This window comes from Lynx rufus, unplaced genomic scaffold (genome assembly GCF_022079265.1).
Source record: "Lynx rufus isolate CCGP_SWC_20201006 ecotype Redwood Valley unplaced genomic scaffold, mLynRuf1.p SCAF_27, whole genome shotgun sequence".
Taxonomy (NCBI): Eukaryota; Metazoa; Chordata; class Mammalia; order Carnivora; family Felidae; genus Lynx; species Lynx rufus.
Window position 1 is genome coordinate 3861892 of NW_025814842.1, and position 18061 is coordinate 3879952.

The following is an 18061-nucleotide window of genomic DNA, read 5'->3' on the forward strand; positions in this document are numbered from 1 at the left end:
GATCTTTGATCTGTTTCGAGTTTATTTTTGTGTATGGTGTGAGGACTTGGTCCAGTTTCATTCTTTCACATGTTGCCGTCCGGTTCTCCCAACACGTTTATTGAAGAGGCTCTTTTCCTCCATTGGATATTCTTGCTTCCTTTTATTTCTTCTTTCCTGTGGCCGTGGCTGGGACTTCCAACGCCCTGGTGAAGAAAAGTGGTGAGAAAGGACATCGCTGTCTCGTTCCTGAACTTGGAGGAAAAAGCTTTCGGTTTTTGACCTTTGAGTGTGGTGTTAGCTCTGGGTCTGTCTTGTGTGACCTTTCTTCTGTCACGGCCCACCTCCCAGGTTTTAAGTAGTTCTTTCCTCCGTTTATCCTGGCTTGACTGCGTCCTCAGTCTCTCTGTTAATAGATCCCGTGGCTCCTTTATTTCAAAACAGAGGCGTGGCCTGACCGCTCGGCCCCTGCGGGTGAGCCTGCAGCCACTGTCCTCCCTGCGCTCCTCCGCCTCCTCCCTCCCTTCCACGTTTCCTGCTGCCTCCACTTCCCCATCAAAATCGGTCAAGATCACCAAATAACATCCCTGGGCCCAGAGCGAGTGACTACTTCTCATTTCACCTCCGCCTCTGGTAGTGCCGGCCGGCCCGCGGTTGCTGCCGCTTTCCTGCAGCCTCATCCCCCGGTCGTACGGCCGCTGCCACTGTCTCTTACTCGGTCTCCTTCACTGGCTCTCTTCCTCTGCCTGACTTTCAGCTGTCGCCGTGCCGCCCGGGGCCCCGGGCCTGCCTCTCCTCGGCCTCCGCGCCACGTGGGGTGCTGCCTGCTCCTGTTCCTGCTCCGTCCTCGGGGCCTTGGACAGCTTGTGGCCCGCATCTCATCGTGCGTGTGGAATGGGTGAAGTCAGTAAGGTTGTGTCAGACAGGAGTGAAAATCCATTCTTTGAAGGGAAGTACAGTCAGTTCCCATTGTGGTCATGTTCTGGAAATACGCTGTGAATACCCAGCGATCACTCCCGGGGCTAGGCTCCCGTGCGGCTCTGGTCACCATGTTGTCATCAGCTAATGAACACACGATCTTGCTTTATGGGAGGTTCTGTTTAAAGGCATCTTACCTTAATACGTATTGTTGGTTTGTCAACAGTGAACTCACAACAAACAACACTGTAACTCGTGCTAAACAAAGCTTATCTGACAAACATGTTTCTCCGGAAGGCAATCACAGTCTCCTTGCCCTTGGGAGCACCAGCCAGCACTGTGGTTGGGGACCATTTTAAACAGTGACATCACCAACCAAAAGCACAAAATACGAGAACATAGACCATGAGAAGGATGATGGTTCACAGAATGAGCTGAAAACAAGAAGGCAGTGTGTCACCTCGTCCAGCCTCCGCTGGGGGTGTTGGGTCAGTCACGTCCATGTTTTCTGGCCCCTCTGTGCATGTCTAGGATGGCTGTGCAGGGACCACGAGTATTCACTTGGCGGGGGGGTGGTGACGCAGAAACTTGAGCAACCTGGCAAATTTACAAACACAGAATAATAGTTAATAGTAAGTTTTGTGGGGTTTTTTTGTTTGTTTCATCTTAAAGAGAAAGAGTGCACAAGCAAGGGGAGGGGCAGAGGGAGAGGGGGAGAGAGAGAGAGAGAGAGAGAGAGAATATCCCAAGCAGGCTCCATCCAGGCTCAGCGGAGAGCCTGACACGGGGCTCGATCCCACAACCCTGGGATCATGACCTGAGCTGAAATCTAGAGTCGGACGCTTAACTGACTGAGCCTCCCAGGTGCCTCAATATTTACTTGTTTAATAAGAAGTCGGTATTGCGTATGCCAACTTCTCTTCACTATTTCCCTGTCCTACGATTAATAAAGCTGAGGCTCCAGCTTTTAACTTCATCATGGAAGAAATGGGTACCAGGTCTTGTAACTAGTAAACAACAGAATCGAGACTACAGTCTGATTTTCCTGAGGGGCCTGCCTCTCCCGGTCCCTGGCATCCACCCCCGGTACGTACTGAGGGGGAGCAATCGCCCTGTGCTTAGGTTAGCGTGAATGCACTTGGACATTACCAAGGAGTTTTGCCCCTTAGAGGTAGCTCTTGTGGGTGGACCACTTCACCACTGAAGCAGATGTCACGGGTAAGATTAGCCCATTTTTTAGATATGACCCAATTCGAGAGGTTTTTGTGTTTTGTTTGGTGGTGTTTTGAAAGGTTTGAGAAACAACCCAAAATCTAATCCTAGGCCTATTTTCAGTCATCCAACAAATGTAAAACCGGCTGCACTTGTGCCGGGCGGTCCCAGACCTGGGGGTACTGCCCGAGCTGGCGGGGGACACCACCAGATGGCCAGTGGTAACGTGATAACCGCCAAAGGGAGAAGTAGAGAACGCAATTAGATGCGCCCCAGACAGTCCCTGAATCCCGAAGAAGGAGCAGGGTAACTGGTGGGGGGAGCCTGGAGAGGGAGACGTTGGACAGAGATGGAGGGAGCACCCTTGGCCCCCGGGCCAGAACACCTTGCACAGCAAGTGTGGCGCCAGGCGCCCTCCCACCTCCTCCTGGCCCAGCGGACCATCTGCTCACCAAGCAGGCTTGTGGTCCTAACGCGGCGTCCCCGCCAATTTCCAGAGGGAAGGGGCTGGTCAGAGAACTCAAGTGTTGGACCCTGAAGGAAGTTCTTGCTGCACACGATCAACATTCTGGCTTCGGATGGGTCTCGTCTGAGTTTGGTCGGCCAGGTGAGAGTCGGGTCCTGGACGGGATCGGCAGCTTCTCCGAGCTGCGGACGGACCCCTGCTCTGTTTGCATAAAGGTTAGCCCGCTGCTGTGGGAAAGAAGTGATGTTCTGGGTAAAAGGGACTGCGAATCGGGCACTTGATTTCACTGCCTATTCTAAGTCATAAGAGCCTGTAGTTCCCCCCACAGTCATGTACGACGTCACTTTGCACACACATGGCTCTGGCTGCCGCCGGGTCTGTTAGCGCCTGGTCGTGCTGAGCACGTTGGGCTGTCGCATCCATATGGAAATGATTGATTCCAAGCGCTTTCCTGGAAATAGTGTGTCTTCATAAAGGGGCCCTTGGAACTTATTCTTTCATTTTTTTCTAGTAGTTGGGTTTCTAAACTTAAGTGTGCCTTTGTTACACCATTTAAATCCAGCGTCAGAGCTAATGGAGAGGAGTCCTTTTGGGTAGCTTTGTATTTTGTGTTCTGTGTGAATTTTCGCCTAAGGGCATCTTAGTTACAGTGGAAACATCGCTGAGGCTTCAGATAGTCAGGACTTCCGGGTCCCCCGGGCCGCGCCTGTCAGGTTATCTCTGTTCTGTGTGCCCCGCTCAGGTCCAGAGAGGTAGGTCCCGGGTCGCTGCTGGCTTGATGGACGGGTACGAGCTCGAAGCACCCACCGCAGCCGCATCCCGACAGACACAGACAGGCCGCCCGTGGAAATAGTGGGGATTGCTGCTTCTGTGATTTTTCTACGGTCCAGGATTCTCTTTGCTCCTAGATCTGAACCGACCCGGGGATTTACTAAGAAAACAAGCGCAGAAATAGAGACTGGGGTCCATGTGGGCATTACCGGAGATGGGGTGGGTGTGAGGTAGTATCTGTGGAGGGTCCATTGCATCTGCTGCTTTCTGTGCAGGACATGTGCGCTTACTTTTAACATCACCTTGTGGGTGGGGGGTATCCCCACTTGAAGTGGGCGCAGGCAGATAATGCTGTAGAGCGCCGGCTGCGGGCCGGTATCTGCAGGCCCCCTGCCCCCCGACAGTTCCACGGAGGAGCCGTGGTCCCCAGCCTACGTGTGAGGAGATGAGACTTAGAAAGATCGAGTCCTCTAGAGGTCGGTTATTCGGGGCCCATCGCCTGTCAGGCACTGGTGGGGAAGTTCCAGGACCACAGCTGCGAGTGGGGACGTGAAGCCTCTGTCCTCATGGGAGCTCACGTTCCGGGGTGTGTCCGGGGTGTGCCCGGGGAGCCGGCCGTGAGCCGCTGTGGGGCGGGAGTGAGCAGGATGGTGTGAGAGAGGAGCGAGAAGGGCCTCCTGGGAGGAGGGGGGTGGACCCAGGGGGTAGTCTGTCCCCGAGCTCATCTTCCCACTCCGCTGTGTTCTGGGACCGTCCCCGCAGTCCCGTCCCGTCGCCACACGACCACCTTTGTGAGCCCGCGGTGCTCCACTGGTCGTGCGTGTGCACTTCGACGTGCATCCGCGTGTGAGCAGACCGCGCCCGTCGCGACGAATACGTACGTGTGTGTGTTTTGTACTTTCAGCTGATACCGAAGATGTGTGCATCGTAGAAAGATTGTTCTCCAGCAGCCTAGTGGCCATTGTTAGCCTCAAAGCCCCGAGGAAGCTGAAAGTTTGCCACTTCAAGAAAGGCACCGAGATCTGCAACTACAGCTACTCGAACACCATACTGGCCGTGAAACTCAACAGGCAGGTGAGCGACACCGCGCCCAGGACGCCAGGCGCCCCGTCCCCGCCCCGCCGGTCCTGCGCAGCTTCCAGCCGGCCCTGCCGCCACCCGGTCTCCCCCGGGGCCTGGGAGAGCTGGCGCTCCTGGGCCCCAGCCCCGGGCCCTGGTCCTGCTCGCCCCGGGCCGCCTCCCCGATGCAGCTCCGTCTCCTCGACGGTCCTGCTCCAAGCACACTGTCCCCGTGCACGTTCTTGGGCTCTGCCAGGTTAACTTCCACTCTTTTCAAGACACAAGCCTAGAGCTCCCCTGAATGCGCGCTCGGCCGTCGAGTGGCGTCAGGGTTTTCGTCCCTTCTTTCACTTTCATAGATGCTACTTAAAAAATACATCTGTGGGCGTCTTTTTCCTTTTTTCTTCTTTTTTCTCTTTTAAAATTTTTTTTTTCAACTTTTTTTATTTATTTTTGGGACAGAGAGAGACAGAGCATGAACGGGGGAGGGGCAGAGAGAGAGGGAGACACAGAATCGAAAACAGGCTCCAGGCTCCGAGCCATCAGCCCAGAGCCTGACGCGGGGCTCGAACTCCGGGACCGCGAGATCGTGACCTGGCTGAAGTCAGACGCTTAACCGACTGTGCCACCCAGGCGCCCCTCTTTTTTCTCTTTTAAACTTACTGTCTTCCCCACACTCCCAAAAACATCTGGCCCAGCGTATGCGCTTGGTGGCTGGCACCGGAGCTTATTTCGTGAGACCGCCTCATGGCTTTCGCTTCCCTACAAAACGCAGCACCGTCCTGAAGATCCTTCAGCTTTTCCGCGACAACCACGCATTCCTCGCAGGGAAAGCTGTCGACGTTGCCGGGTGCAGAGCGCACGTCGCCGCCCTGGGGTCTGCAGCGCCCCGACCGGGTGGAGTGGTTGCACTGGGGGCGCGCTGGTGCGATTCAGCCTGGGAGGGGGGCTGTGATCTGCGGAAGTGGGTCAGAGCCGGGGATTGTAAGGCGTGACCTGTTGAACGCTTTTGAACCTAAAACATACAAGTGTACGTGCACGCACCAGCTACTGTGCGAGCCGGGCCGTCTTCCTTGTGTGAATCGTCCCTTGGCGCATCAGCTGCAGTCATTCTCCTCAGAGCGGGGTGTGAACTGCACCTGCAAAATAATGAGAGCGCAGAGGGAGTTTTCATGCTTTTAAAAACCCCTAGGCTTTTGGGGCACCTGAGTGGCTCGGTCGGTTAAGCCTCCAACTCTTGGTTTCTGCTCAAGTCTTGATCTCAAGGGATCGAGCCCAGTGTGGGGCTCTGCACTGACAGGGCGGAGCCTGCTTGGAATTCCCTCTGTGTCTCTATTCCTGCCCTCCGCCCCCACCCCTGCTCCAGATAGATCGATAGATATGGCACCTGGGTGGCTCACTTAGTTAAGCAACTCTTGATTACAACTCAGGTCATAATCTCACGGTTCGTCACTTTGAGCCCCGTGTCGGGCTCTTTGCTGGTAGCATGGAACCTGCTTGGGATTCTCTGTGTCTCCCTCTCTCTCTGTCCCTCCCATACGAGTGTGCTCTCTCTCTCTCTTTCTCTCACTCACTCTTGCTCCTCATCTCTCAAACGTTAAAAAAAAAAAAAAAAAAAAAAAAAACCAGAACCCTAGGCTTTTATTCTTGTTTTGCCATGCTTTACTCGTTTATTCATGCTTTATTTCTGTTTTGTTTTGTTTTTTTTTTAAGAGAACATGTGCACACACACGAGCGGGGGAAGGGGGCAAAAGGGGGGATGGGGAGAGAATCTCACGCATGCTCCATGCTCGGCACAGAGCCTGACACGGGGCTTGATCCACGACCTGTTCCGAAATCAGGTGTTGGCCGCTCAACTGACTGAGCCATCCAGGCACCCCCAGCATGGGTTTTTGAAAGCAGCTGACCTTTACCGGACCTGTCCAAGGCACCTGCTCTGCTTTTCATAAGGGGAGGAGTGAGCCAAACAAAAACAAAGGAAAAACACAAAATGAACTCTTCTTAGCTGTAGTTCACCAGTGTCTGTAATAGTGAATTAAATGTCACGGTTAGAGGTCCTGGTACAGTCGGCAGAAATGGTCACGGGAGCAGGCACTGCTGGCTTTGGACGTCACACGAGTGGTAAATGAGGAACAAAGCCGCCCGGTCACGGCCAACGTCCTCTGTACCGCGAGCGTCCAGTCCGCCTGGTGTTCCGGAAGGAACAGGGGGCCTCCGTATCCAGGAGGCGGTTAAGACTGGGGAGCAAGCATTGTGTTGTGTCTTTATTTTTGGTTTTCTGTTGCGTCCCTTCCCTAGCGGCTGATAGTGTGCCTGGAGGAATCTCTCTACATACACAACATCCGGGACATGAAGGTACTGCACACAATCAGGGAGACCCCTCCGAACCCTGCAGGTAAACGAGTTGCGGGAAGAAAGTGTCATTGCCTGATTCTGCCTCTCACTTATTTTGATTTTATTTTAGAGAGAGTGTGTGTGCACGTGGGGGTGGGGGGGCGGGTGGTGGGCAGAAGAAAAGAGGGAGAGACTCCTAACCCGGCTCTGCGCTCAGTGCTGAGTCCCGTGTGGGACTTGATCCCACAACCCTGGGATCACGACCTGAGCCGAAATCAAGAGTCAGACGCCCAACCGGCTGAGCCACTCAAGTGCCCTTGGTTCTGCCTTTTAAAGATTAGCCATTTTGTCCATATAGCTTCTACCCGGATAGACCGCTTTGGAAAGTAGTGATCTTAAACCAAGCTGCTTTCCCTCTGCTGCTGGGCTTGTGACCACATAAACCATTGGTTTCGTCGGCTTCCAGTTCTGAGGTTACTGATCGGTTTCAAGCAAAGGCCTGCAGTCTGTTTTTATAATCTTGTCACTGAAGGAGGTGGTTGGGGCTGTGGCGCTAGAAGCAAGCCCGCTCGGCAGCCGCCAGGGCTGGCTCAGGGTCCCCTTTGCTGTCTGCGTTCTTTGTTACGTAAATGCCAGCTCCTGTCTAACATCGGAACAGAAAACCCTCTCGTCCTAACTCTCCTGGGCCTCCGTGTGTTACCACAGGCTTGTGTGCGTTGTCGATAAACAACGACAACTGTTACTTGGCGTACCCGGGCAGTGCGACCATCGGAGAGGTGCAGGTCTTCGACACCATCAACTTGGTGAGGCTCCTTTTGTGCTGGGGTCACTCGCTCGAACGTCCTCGTCCCCAGACCGGGTGCCGGGGAGCCTTCAGCCTCCTCGTTTCATCCCCCACAGCCTCCTCCTGTGGCTCGGCCCTGCGGTTTCACTGCCGCCTTCCTGGGGGCACAGCAGGTCTGGGTGACCTCTCCCTGCAGATGGATCCCCGTGGTCACGCCCGCAGTGCTGAGCTCGGGCAGACTGGCCGCTGGAAGGGCTGGAGGGAACTGTAGCCACTTCGCGGACGGCCTGCTTGGAGCAGCCTTGCCTCGGGCCCCACCCCCAGTAAATCAGGTGGACGTGGCCTTGGTGTCACCTGGCGTGGTGTCGGAGGCCCAGCCAGTCAGCGCTTCAGCCTCGTGACGGGGGGCGGCGGGGAGTGTGGTCTCGCCGCGCGGCGGCCACGGCACGTCGGTCTTGCCTTCCAGAGAGCTGCGAACATGATCCCGGCTCACGACAGTCCTTTGGCGGCGCTGGCATTCGACGCCAGTGGAACCAAGCTGGCCACCGCCTCGGAGAAGGTACGTCTGCCACGTGGCCCGGCGGGAACCCGGTCTGGGGGCTTTGGCACACTTTCTCGGTTCCACTCACACAGTCGAGCGACCAGATGGGTTTCTGGGTCGACCAGCTCCCAGACCAGCACGGAGAGCGGCCCCCGCGGCGGCCATGGGACGAGCCGCCCGGGCTGCGGTGGGAGCGTGTGGGCGACACGCCCCACGTCCTCCTCTGAGACGGCGCTGGCGGGCTCGGTGCCAGGGAACTCGAATGGCAGTGAGGAGTGGACGCGGTTCTGCCCAGGGCGGGTCTGAACACATTTCGGTGCACGCTCTCTCCTTTCCTTCTGTGTCTGCTCCTACATCCTCTTTCGCCCTGCGTGTGTCGTATTTCGCAGAGTTAAAAACCCTTCTAACGGCCATACAGCACTTGGTTGTGCTTTACCAAGACGTCACCCTGTGGGGACGTTTAGGTTCTTCCTACTGTTTAGATTGGAATGATCACATTTGGAATATAGATAATAGTGTGTTTGTCTTACATACAGATCTTTTTTGTGCCTCTCGGTTCACTTAAGAGATTCCAATGAGCAGACTTTCTGGGTTCAAAGGATGTGGTTGTTGTAAGGTTCTCCCCACACAGCACAGGGCGACTCCCTTCCACTTGGGCCTCTTCTCCCCTCCCCCCCCCCCCTTCTTGACACCGGAGGGGCGTCACTGTCTTCCCAGCTTGGCTGCTACGTCTTGTTCCTTTGCAGCTCCTCTGGTCTCCTTAATCTCGTTCTCCTCTGTTCCGGCTTCTTCTGTGCAGTTCCCTGCTGCCTAGCTGTGCTTTGATGCTTGCTCACCGACAACCTAGGTAGCCTGCCTCCTGTCTCCTCTCCCCTTGAGCCAGCCAACCACGTAAGATTTGAGAAAAGTCCGCTTGAACTCTGCCTCAAGGGTCCCCCAGTTTCAGTAACAACAGCGCTGCCATCTGTGGCTCCCTTAGTCACCGAGGACACGGGTCTTTTATGTTCATGACCCCATCCCATCCCCCAGCAAGGTACACATATTCTCATTTCATATCGAGGGTTCAGAGAGATTAATCATTTGCTCGGGGTCACCAAGCTGGGTGGCAGCAGAGGTTCGGACTCCAAGCCTGGCTTTGCTTTTAAACACCACTGGACGATTGCGTCGTCCCCTTGTTCGCTTCTAGGGCAGTGGCGGTGAGCTTCTGTCACCCCTTGGGTAATAAAGTCTCGTCTCCATCGTTCTCATCGGGTCAGAGAAGCACCCTAAAGCATTTTGTGGAGCCTCGAGGCCGGTAAAAACAGAACTGGAGCTTTCTGGGCAATGAAGAGCAATCTTCTGATTCGCTTTTAGCCCGAATACTCTTGGTGCGTGGGGTTAGCCCTTGGCGGCATCCCGTCCCGAGGGGCGCCGGGCCGTGTCCAGCTATATGCTGGATCCTGCATTCGGTGGGCACAGCGAGGCTCCTTACCAGCTCACCGTTAGTTAGTATTACGCAATAGGTATGCCATTAAAATAAATTTCTACATCCGAAAATTTAGACTACAGAGGACAAAACCTTTGCTGTGGTTGTTGTTGTAGATGAGTGTGCTATTTTATCCTCTTCAAGTCTCAAGAATGGCAGACTCATTTGGTATCTTTTTATCCAGAGAGAATCACTATATTTAAAGAAGGTTTTCCAGAAGGAAACGATTCCTGGTGTTCTGTAATTAGGTCGCTTATAGCTTAGTTATTTATTTATTTTTACTATTTATAAACACGTCAGATATCATAGAATGGTTTTCACACTAAAGAGTTTGAACCTTCCAAAACGCATTTGGTGTCAGGTGACCCTCTGAGTAATTCTTCCTGCCCCCGCACATTTGAGATACTACCTGTTTTCAGGTTTTCCTAGGAGTCTCTTCCCTGTGTGTTTTATGACCGTAGCTTGTTAGTATTCTTTTAACATCTGGATGTCAAAAGCACTACTCGTGCTCACTCTCTTGGATGTTCTGTCTTACTCTCTCGGATGTTCAAGTCCTGTCCTTCCAGGCACACGTCCCCATTCTCCAGGGCAGCGGCAGGAAACTAGCATCTTGAGAATGGCTCATCCCCACACGGGGAAGTCGGGCCGCTCACTGCTCGTTCATACGCTCCTTTGTCTGAGTCATATGGGTTTTCTTAGTGTTGGTCCTACCACGTATAAGTTGGGACTTACTCGTTTTTAGGCCATTAAGTAGCATTTCCAGCCAGTGGTTCCCTTGATCAGTGACTCAACCTGAAGCAGCAAGAGAGGCTGTCCGGGTGGGGGGTTGGGGGGGGCGGTCCTTGAACCCCTCAGATCACCGAGTGAGGTGATGCTTCCTGATGTGCAGCAGGGTCGGCTCGTCAGAGTTTAAACTTCACGTCACGTAGAAGGACCAGAACTGTTGCACACTTGACTCCAAGGGTATCGGGGTTTAGAGCAAGCAGGGAGTTACAGCGGCCGCATTTGAAGAGAAGCGTAAACATTGAGTACGCAGTAGAAGCGGGAAATGTTCCCGTGGGCAGAGTGGGGTGCTGCTGGCGCGCAGGGGGCGTGTGGAAGCTGCTGGTGAGTGGCACCCCTTGTGTTTCCTTCACAGTCTGATGTGCAGGAGACCAAAGGCTGGGCTTACTCGGTTAAAATCCCTTTTTCTTTCCTTTTTCACCTGTCACAGGGGACCGTGATTAGGGTGTTTTCCATTCCAGAGGGACAGAAACTCTTTGAGTTCCGGAGAGGAGTTAAGAGGTAAGATACAGAAGTCCCAGAACTGGTTTTGGAGTTGACATTTGGATTTCGGGTGTGTGTTCTCTGGATCGAGTGGAAACTTAAAGCAGCCCTGAGAGCCCCATTTCAATGCACAAGTGTTTCTCAACCCAGCCAGACGGTCAGAGGGGACTTGGGAGTCGTCCTGACGGGTAAAGGAGCACGTTTATAACGCCAGCTGGCTTTCTTCTGTCTGCCACCCCCCCCCCCCCAGAACGGAGGGCAGTGGCCAGGCAGCCCAAGAATGAGGAGGAAGCGGCCTGACTGGGCCCCCTGGAGCCATGTGGCTTCCTCGGCCTGCTCTGAGGTGGCAGGCCCGTGAGTTCCCGACCTGCTCATCACGCTCCTGTCCTGCTCCTCTACTCAGAAAACCCCTCAGCGTTTGGTGCTCCGTCCGCTAATCTCCCTGTCCTTCTGCACACCTTGCTGGCTCTGTACTTGGCACCCCCTGGGTCCTCTTCCACAGGACTGGCTCTAGGGCTCTGGTCCCTGTCCTGAAGGGGCCACCGATAGTGCCCACCCCAGGGCGGGAACTGGGCCGGGAGGTTTTCCAGAACCTGCAGCTGTTGGCCACCCCCACTTCTGGGAACTTTGCGTTGTGCATCAGCACTCCCTCTCATCCCTGGGGTCCTTCCCAGAGACGGCACACGCGTGCTTTAGGGTCCCATCTCCAAAGCCAGATGCCTCAGTCCCTCCCCATTACTGCTTCCTAGGTTTCTTGCCTTTTTTCTCTTGGTTTTCCTTACATTCACCTTTCTCGATTTTTCTACTGCTGCTGCTTCTCCATTTCCTCTCCCTGTGTCTCACTTCTGCCCTGGAGCCTCTCCTCCTGTGCTGTGCGGCCCCACAGGTTCCCACAGCCTCCTAAACCGGGTTGTCTGTGTGCTGGTGGGTCCACCTGTGTGTGTGGCCCAGGCTGCTCTCCTGACACGCGCCTGTATTTCTCCTGCCTGCTGGATGCTGGGCCCCCCAGTGACCCACCAGAAGGTGCCCCCCATCTGCCCTTCATCGCTCACGTGCCTGATCTTGGTGAACACCGCCATCATCGACCTGGTGCCTGGGTCAGAGGGGCTCCACACTGGCTCCTTTCTCCCATTCAGTCAGGTGGCAGGGGTGTCGGCACCCTGGGTCAGTCCCACCAACCCCCTGTCCCCTCCGCCCCTGCCCTCCCAGTTCGAATCACCGCCGTCTGACCTCTTGTGTGCCTCGGTCTCTGTCGTCGGCCCCTTCGGTCCATTCTTCAGACCGTGGCCCAGGTTGCTCTTTGAGGGTGTCAGTGTCAGTAAAGCACACGCCCGTTGGGGGAGTTCAGGCGTGGCTCCTCCCGGCAGGGCCGACCGCAGACCCCCCAGCCGTGGTGCGTGAGGCCTGCCGTTGCCTGCTTTTCCAGCTCGGCTGCCCTGGCCCCGTGACTCCCAGCTCCGGCCACACTGAACGCCCGCTCCTCAGAGGGAACTCTCTGCACGGGGTCTCGCCTGTGCGGTCTCCTGTGCTGGGTGTCAGTCTGTGACCCGGCCGACTGCTGACCCTCGCGTGGCAACAACCCTTCCCTCCACGGGTCTCTAGCGCCGCCTACTCGTACTTTCCGGCTCTCCTTTCTTGCGGCAGATTACTGTCCGCGAACCCGGCTCACCGAAGCTCCGTGAAAGCAAGAGCCCTTCCTGATTTCCCCGCTTCATCCCCAGAGCTTGGCCCGACACCGGCACTTCACCAGGCACCCGTTAAACACGTACCGACCTGACGGGGCAGACGCATCTTGTACTTCTAAGTATCAGGAGCAAGTGCAGGTTCATTTGAGGCTTTGGGATTTTTACAGCGGTTTTTAAGATAAACTGGAGAGTCTCAGCGTGTTGAAAGTTCTGCTTTCCTCTTAGATACCACCAAGGTTGCCAGTCTGCCTCGCATGTTAAGAATTGCGAGGATTTGAATTATTGGACTTTGTTTTATTAACCTGAGTGCTGTAAATCCTGCCTGATTCAGCTAAAACTGGTTTAGTGAAGCCCTGAATCCCTTTGCTATTTGGAATTTCAAAGAAAATTAGCCAGCAGTATGGTAAAGAATTGCTCTTAATTTATTATCTTTAAAACATTTTCTTTTCTTCAGAAAAATTTTTGAAAAAGCGTCTGGAGAGGAATAAGAAAGATGTCCGTAGACTCAAGTATGCCAATTCCGAGAACTTTTCTTCTCTGACTTTAAAGTCCCTGGAGAAAGGTTGCTAATCGCCCCTTGGAGGTTTGCGGGCGACCGCATCACTCAGGCCTCTTTTGCTCACCCGCAGGTGTGTGAGCATCTGCTCCTTGGCCTTCAGCATGGACAGCCTGTTCCTGTCCGCGTCCAGCAACACTGAGACTGTGCACATCTTCAAACTCGAGACTGTGAAAGAAAAGTGAGTTGAGTTGCAGAGACACGTTTGTTTTTAAAAAAAAAAAAAAAATACAAAGCACTTTTTCCACTGACTGGGTGGAAATTCCAGCACGGATGTTGTCCTGCCTTTAGACATTTTTGCCAGTAAACACCCCGGAGCTGCCTCTCGAGTAAGTGTCGCCAGATGTGGGCCCAGCGGTGAAATGACTTCCCTGAAAGATGAGGCAGTGAGGCAGGACAGGAGGTTGGGCGACGGGGGTGGTGTGAAGAGGGACGTCCTGGGGTCTGTGCACACGTCCCCTCGTACCACTGCCTTTACCCACACAAGACGTGGGAGTGCGTGCTGGCTCCAGCCTGCGCACAGGTGGTTTCTGCATTGAAAGCAGTTGATTTAAATTCCGCGTTACTCTGACGGGTGCGCGCAGCGAAGGAGAGGTTCTTTTCTTAACTTTTAAAAAGACACCCACAAAGTTGAGTGTTGTTAGTTCACGTGCTGTCTTACTCAAAGGAATATTTACGATAAGTTAACAAATGCATCCAGGTGAACAACAACAAAATCGGGCTCTGGGGAAATAATTGAGATGTGTGCTCATGAGGTTTCCACAGACTTCCTGTTGAAAAGTTCTGGGGCGGAGGGCGGGTCGTGAATCTGGCCCCGTGCATTTTCACTTCTGCTGCAAAGTGGGGAGCCTGCCTGTCTGCCACCGTCTCGTGTGGCCTCCTGGGGGGAGCAAGGCTCTTCTAGGTTCTGAAACCTGACAGGCCTCCTCTGACCCTTCTCAGGAGATGCGCCCACAGCGTCCCCAGTCTCTTGAGACTTCGTCGTTCTCTACGCCCCTTTTTCCCGAGGTGTGGGGAACCCCTCTTCCAGTTTCAGGGCTGATACTTGCTTCTATGAGTGAGACCTGGTCATTTTCCTGGTGGAGAGTCCGCCTTTGTGTATCTGATAATGGTTCTTCCTTCTAGACCTCAGGAGGAGCCCACCACCTGGACCGGGTACTTCGGGAAAGTGCTCATGGCGTCCACCAGCTACTTGCCCTCCCAAGTAACAGAAATGTTCAACCAGGGCAGGGCCTTTGCCACAGTCCGCCTGCCTTTCTGTGGCCACAAGAACATCTGCTCGCTGGCCACGTGAGTAGGGACAGGGGTCACCTCTCTCTCTCCTGCCAGGGTACATCCAGTCAGGAACCTGGTCTCGGATCACTGCAGACGGTGGAGGTGTGGCCCCGTTAAGTTGCTCCCGGCCCGGGAACAGCCCGGAACTTAGGCCTTTGCAAAGCTTGGTCAAGAGTTAGGTGGAAGTGGAGGGAACCCCCAAGTGCCTCTTCACCGTTACTGGACTGAAATGCTTCCCCTGCGTTGTTCTGATCCAAAAATTCTTCCTCTTTCTGTTTCTGTTGGGAATACTGGTCGTGTTACTAAAGAAACCGCCTAAATCTGAACTATAGGAGGCCGCCAATAGTTAACCTCTTGGGACCTACACAACCTGCAGTGTGACCTAGTCCAGGGCTGTCTGTGTCGCTCTGGAGTGGGGCTTCAGAATGCACAAGGCGCCTGGTGAGCTTCGTCGGATTGTCCAGAGTGTAGCCACGCAGGGAGATACTGTCTTGAAAATTCCGCGATAGCACGTCTTCGTGATTCCGTGCACGTAACAAACGTTACTTGACCTCCTCTTTGTCCAACTAACGTAGTTGAAATATCTACGCTTAGCATTCAGAGAAGCCATGGAAGTGGTTTTGTTCCCAGCTCTTCTGTGGGCTTGGGTGTCGATTCGCACGAAGTGCACCCGCAGCCCCCATGCTGTGGCCTCAGGCGGCGGGCGGGCGGCATCTCTCTTCTCACCAGTGGAGCGCATGAAACTAACTCTGCTCCTTTGGGGTGGGGGGTGAGAGGCCTTCCTGGCTGTGCCACAGGCGAGGCTCCTGGTTTACCAAGAATGTTGTATGAAAGCGGAGGTCCTAGAATCGGGCTCCTTCTGATTCTTCCTAGAATTCAGAAGATTCCCCGGCTACTGGTGGGAGCTTCCGACGGGTACTTGTACATGTACAACCTGGACCCCCAGGAGGGAGGCGAGTGCACCCTGATGAAGCAGCACAAGTAAGTGGGCCTCAGCCGGCCAGCACCGCCAACGCGGGTACTGTGATGTCAGGCACCCCCCCCCCCCCACCGCCGTGCGTTTGCCCGGTTCCCCAAAAGCCAGTGACACAGACGGGCATGTGCCCGCGGGGCTGGCCTGTGCCGCTGAGGAGACTCCCTTGCGCAGACAGAACTGGGTGAGGGTGCGGGCCCCGGCTCTCGGCGCTGCTCTGCTGGTGGCCCAGTGCGGTGACTGTGTAGAGATCGGACAGGCGGCCGGCGCTGTGCTCGTCCGTCCCCGGGCCGGGCCGGGCCGGGGCGACTGAGGCGGGAACTTAGCCTTTTCCAGGAAAGGGATGACGCTCTTGGTGTCGTCCACGGTACACTGAGTGTTCTTGGAGAGCCTGCTGCCTCAACGTGGGACACAGGTGTTCTCTTTGAAAAGAAGAAATTCATATTTGTTCATTGGGAAGAGTGCAGTTTGCTGTTGCTTTTGCTTTTTTTGAATTACGCAGGAATTCCCCTAACAATGATACTATAATACTGTAACGTTATAACTGGGGGTCTTTTTTTTATAGCAGATTCTACTTATGATCCTCAGTCTTAAAAATGGGAGATTATCTCAGTGGGTGTAACTTTCACCAGATTTCCCAGGTAGAAATGTTGGTGAGAAATCCGAGCGAACACAGGGAATGAGCTTCTAGTCAGCACAGTGGAGGGAGCGCACACGTGTGTCCATTTTGGGTGAGCCTGTTGGGTTTTCTGGGCATTTCTGGCCCCACAGGCCCACGAGGCTGAGTTGTGAGGATCCCTGACGGCCTCGCCGTCTGTTTTCCTCCCTCCCTCCAGGTTGGACGGCAGCATGGAGACCACCAATGAAATCTTGGACTCGGCCTCTCACGACTGCCCCCTAGTGACGCAGACCTACGGCACGGCTGTCGCCACAGGTACTCACGTGCCTTCGTCTCCGACCAGACTTGGTAAGGGCTGTGCCACAGGCACGGAGGTAGATGTGTGCGGCCCGTGCTGCTCCCCTCGCCCCCCCCCCCCCGGCCCTTTCCCCTGGGCCGGGACAGGCGGTGCCCTGAGGCACGCTGTTGGCAAGGGGGGGGTGGTTCGAGGCTGAACTACTTGTATTCGTTTTCGAAGGAGTAGTCATGATGGCTCAGGCTGCTTTGGGTGCGTGTGAATTGTTCCTGGCTTGCTGCTAAAATATTACCCTCGATTTTGACGTTGCCAAGGGGGCGCCCTTGGTCCTGTGTGATCGCTCACCGGGCGAGCGTGAGGCACCCCCTTGGCACTGGGAGGCACTGGGGCCCTGGGAGGATGGGATTGTAGGCCTGCCTTCAGGGCCCCTCCTGCTGCGGGACAGACACAGGGGAGGCCATGCAGGTGTCCACCCCACCCCCCACCCCCAAAACCACCTTGACCTCAGGGGGGCGATCCTGTCATTTTGCTCCCACGGGAGACTGTAGGTGTCACCATTGCTCTCTGCGGTGAAGCGGCCCTTTCTGTTGGGTAAGGCCCTGGGTGTCTGGTGACGAGCACCCCGCATCACCAGTTCGAGAACTGTTCCCACTCTGTCTGTGGAGGAAAATTTGCAGCCTGGCTGTCGGGAAGCCCCGCTTACTGTGTAGCCATCTCGTTTGACGTTTATGAATTTTGGAAAATACCTGATTCACCTGGGGCTGCCCAAGGCCGCGAAAGGCTTGTAGTCAGAGAGGGAGGACAGTTCAGACTTAGTGTGCGCCACGGCCTGTAAACACGCCAACGGCCGTGTCCCCCGCGCGGCCTCCGTGGCCGCTGGCTGCCGCCGTCCTGCCTCGCAGCCCCTGAGCGTGGCCGCGCTGTCTCTTTGCAGCCTACGCCGACGAGCTGGGAGCCGCGGGCGGCGCGTGTCTGGAGGAGGAGGCCAGCGCTCTGCGGCTGGAGGAAGACAGCGAGCACCCCCCTATGATTCTTCGGACGGACTGAACTTGACCTGTGAACTCTGACCCCTGAAGCAGAGGACACTGGCTTGACAGAGGACTTTGTGTTATGCTGCTATGAACTTTGATCTGAGTTGGGGAGAGGACGGCAGAGACTTCAAAAGAAAAAAAAAAAGATTGTAGCCGTAGTGTCATTCCATACTGTCGAGAAATACATTGTTTTCACTTCAGTGGCTTTTAATCCCGCTTAGGAATCTTAGCTTTTCGTTTGTTTTCTCTTTTTGCCAAAATTAACTGTTCGGTGAAGCCCTTGAAACCTCCTTGCTTTGCATGCATTAATGTGCCAAGCCAGCAGAGGAGAGGAGAGCTAGAAGCCACTTTACGACACCCGCAGTTGTCTGGTTTTTAAAATCTGTATATAGTGAGGAGCGTCCTCGGGGGACGGCAGCATCGCGCAGTGGTTGTGGGTGTCCAGGCGGACCTGCTCGGCGGGTCCAAGAGCCCTCTGTGGGCTCGCCAGGCTGGGGCGTCAGCCGTGGGGAGGAGTGCTCACTCCCTGGAGCCCCTCCCAGGCCCTTTTCCCCGTTTTATTTTGTTAATTAAATTCTTTCCAGATTGGATTACTCTGGGAATTCTTGCTTGTTGGACTTTTATTTTGTTTCTGGCCTTATTTTCCACGTGGGTATTGGAGGAGAGCGATTCTTTCTGGCATTAAAAACCTTGTATTCGGACAGCGCGTGAACTTGAAAGAGCACCCGGGAAGGCCAGCGCCGAGGAAAGTGGTCTGGTTTGTGTGATTAAATTATCTGGTCTTTAATTTTCCTGTTGAATAACTGTGTGGGGGGTTTGTTTGTTTTTAGGG

At 54.8% G+C, this 18061-nt stretch overlaps 1 protein-coding gene across 3 annotated transcripts in view; it reads left to right on the top strand.

Annotated features, from left to right (window-relative positions):
• WIPI2 (WD repeat domain, phosphoinositide interacting 2) overlaps positions 1–17831 on the top strand; it is a 39196-nt gene extending 21365 nt beyond the window's left edge. For 2 of the 3 annotated variants that reach the window (XM_047089212.1, XM_047089215.1), the window contains 10 exons: positions 4251–4420; positions 6704–6800; positions 7445–7542; positions 7990–8082; positions 10743–10813; positions 13110–13217; positions 14162–14326; positions 15185–15292; positions 16121–16251; positions 17133–17831. In XM_047089212.1, coding sequence (XP_046945168.1) covers positions 4251–4420; positions 6704–6800; positions 7445–7542; positions 7990–8082; positions 10743–10813; positions 13110–13217; positions 14162–14326; positions 15185–15292; positions 16121–16251; positions 17133–17245 — 1154 coding nt within the window. In that variant the 3' untranslated portion in view covers positions 17246–17831. The remainder of the gene's footprint in view (positions 1–4250; positions 4421–6703; positions 6801–7444; positions 7543–7989; positions 8083–10742; positions 10814–13109; positions 13218–14161; positions 14327–15184; positions 15293–16120; positions 16252–17132) is intronic. The other variant, XM_047089213.1, reaches the window with a different exon arrangement.
• The last annotated feature ends 230 nt before the right edge of the window (positions 17832–18061 follow it).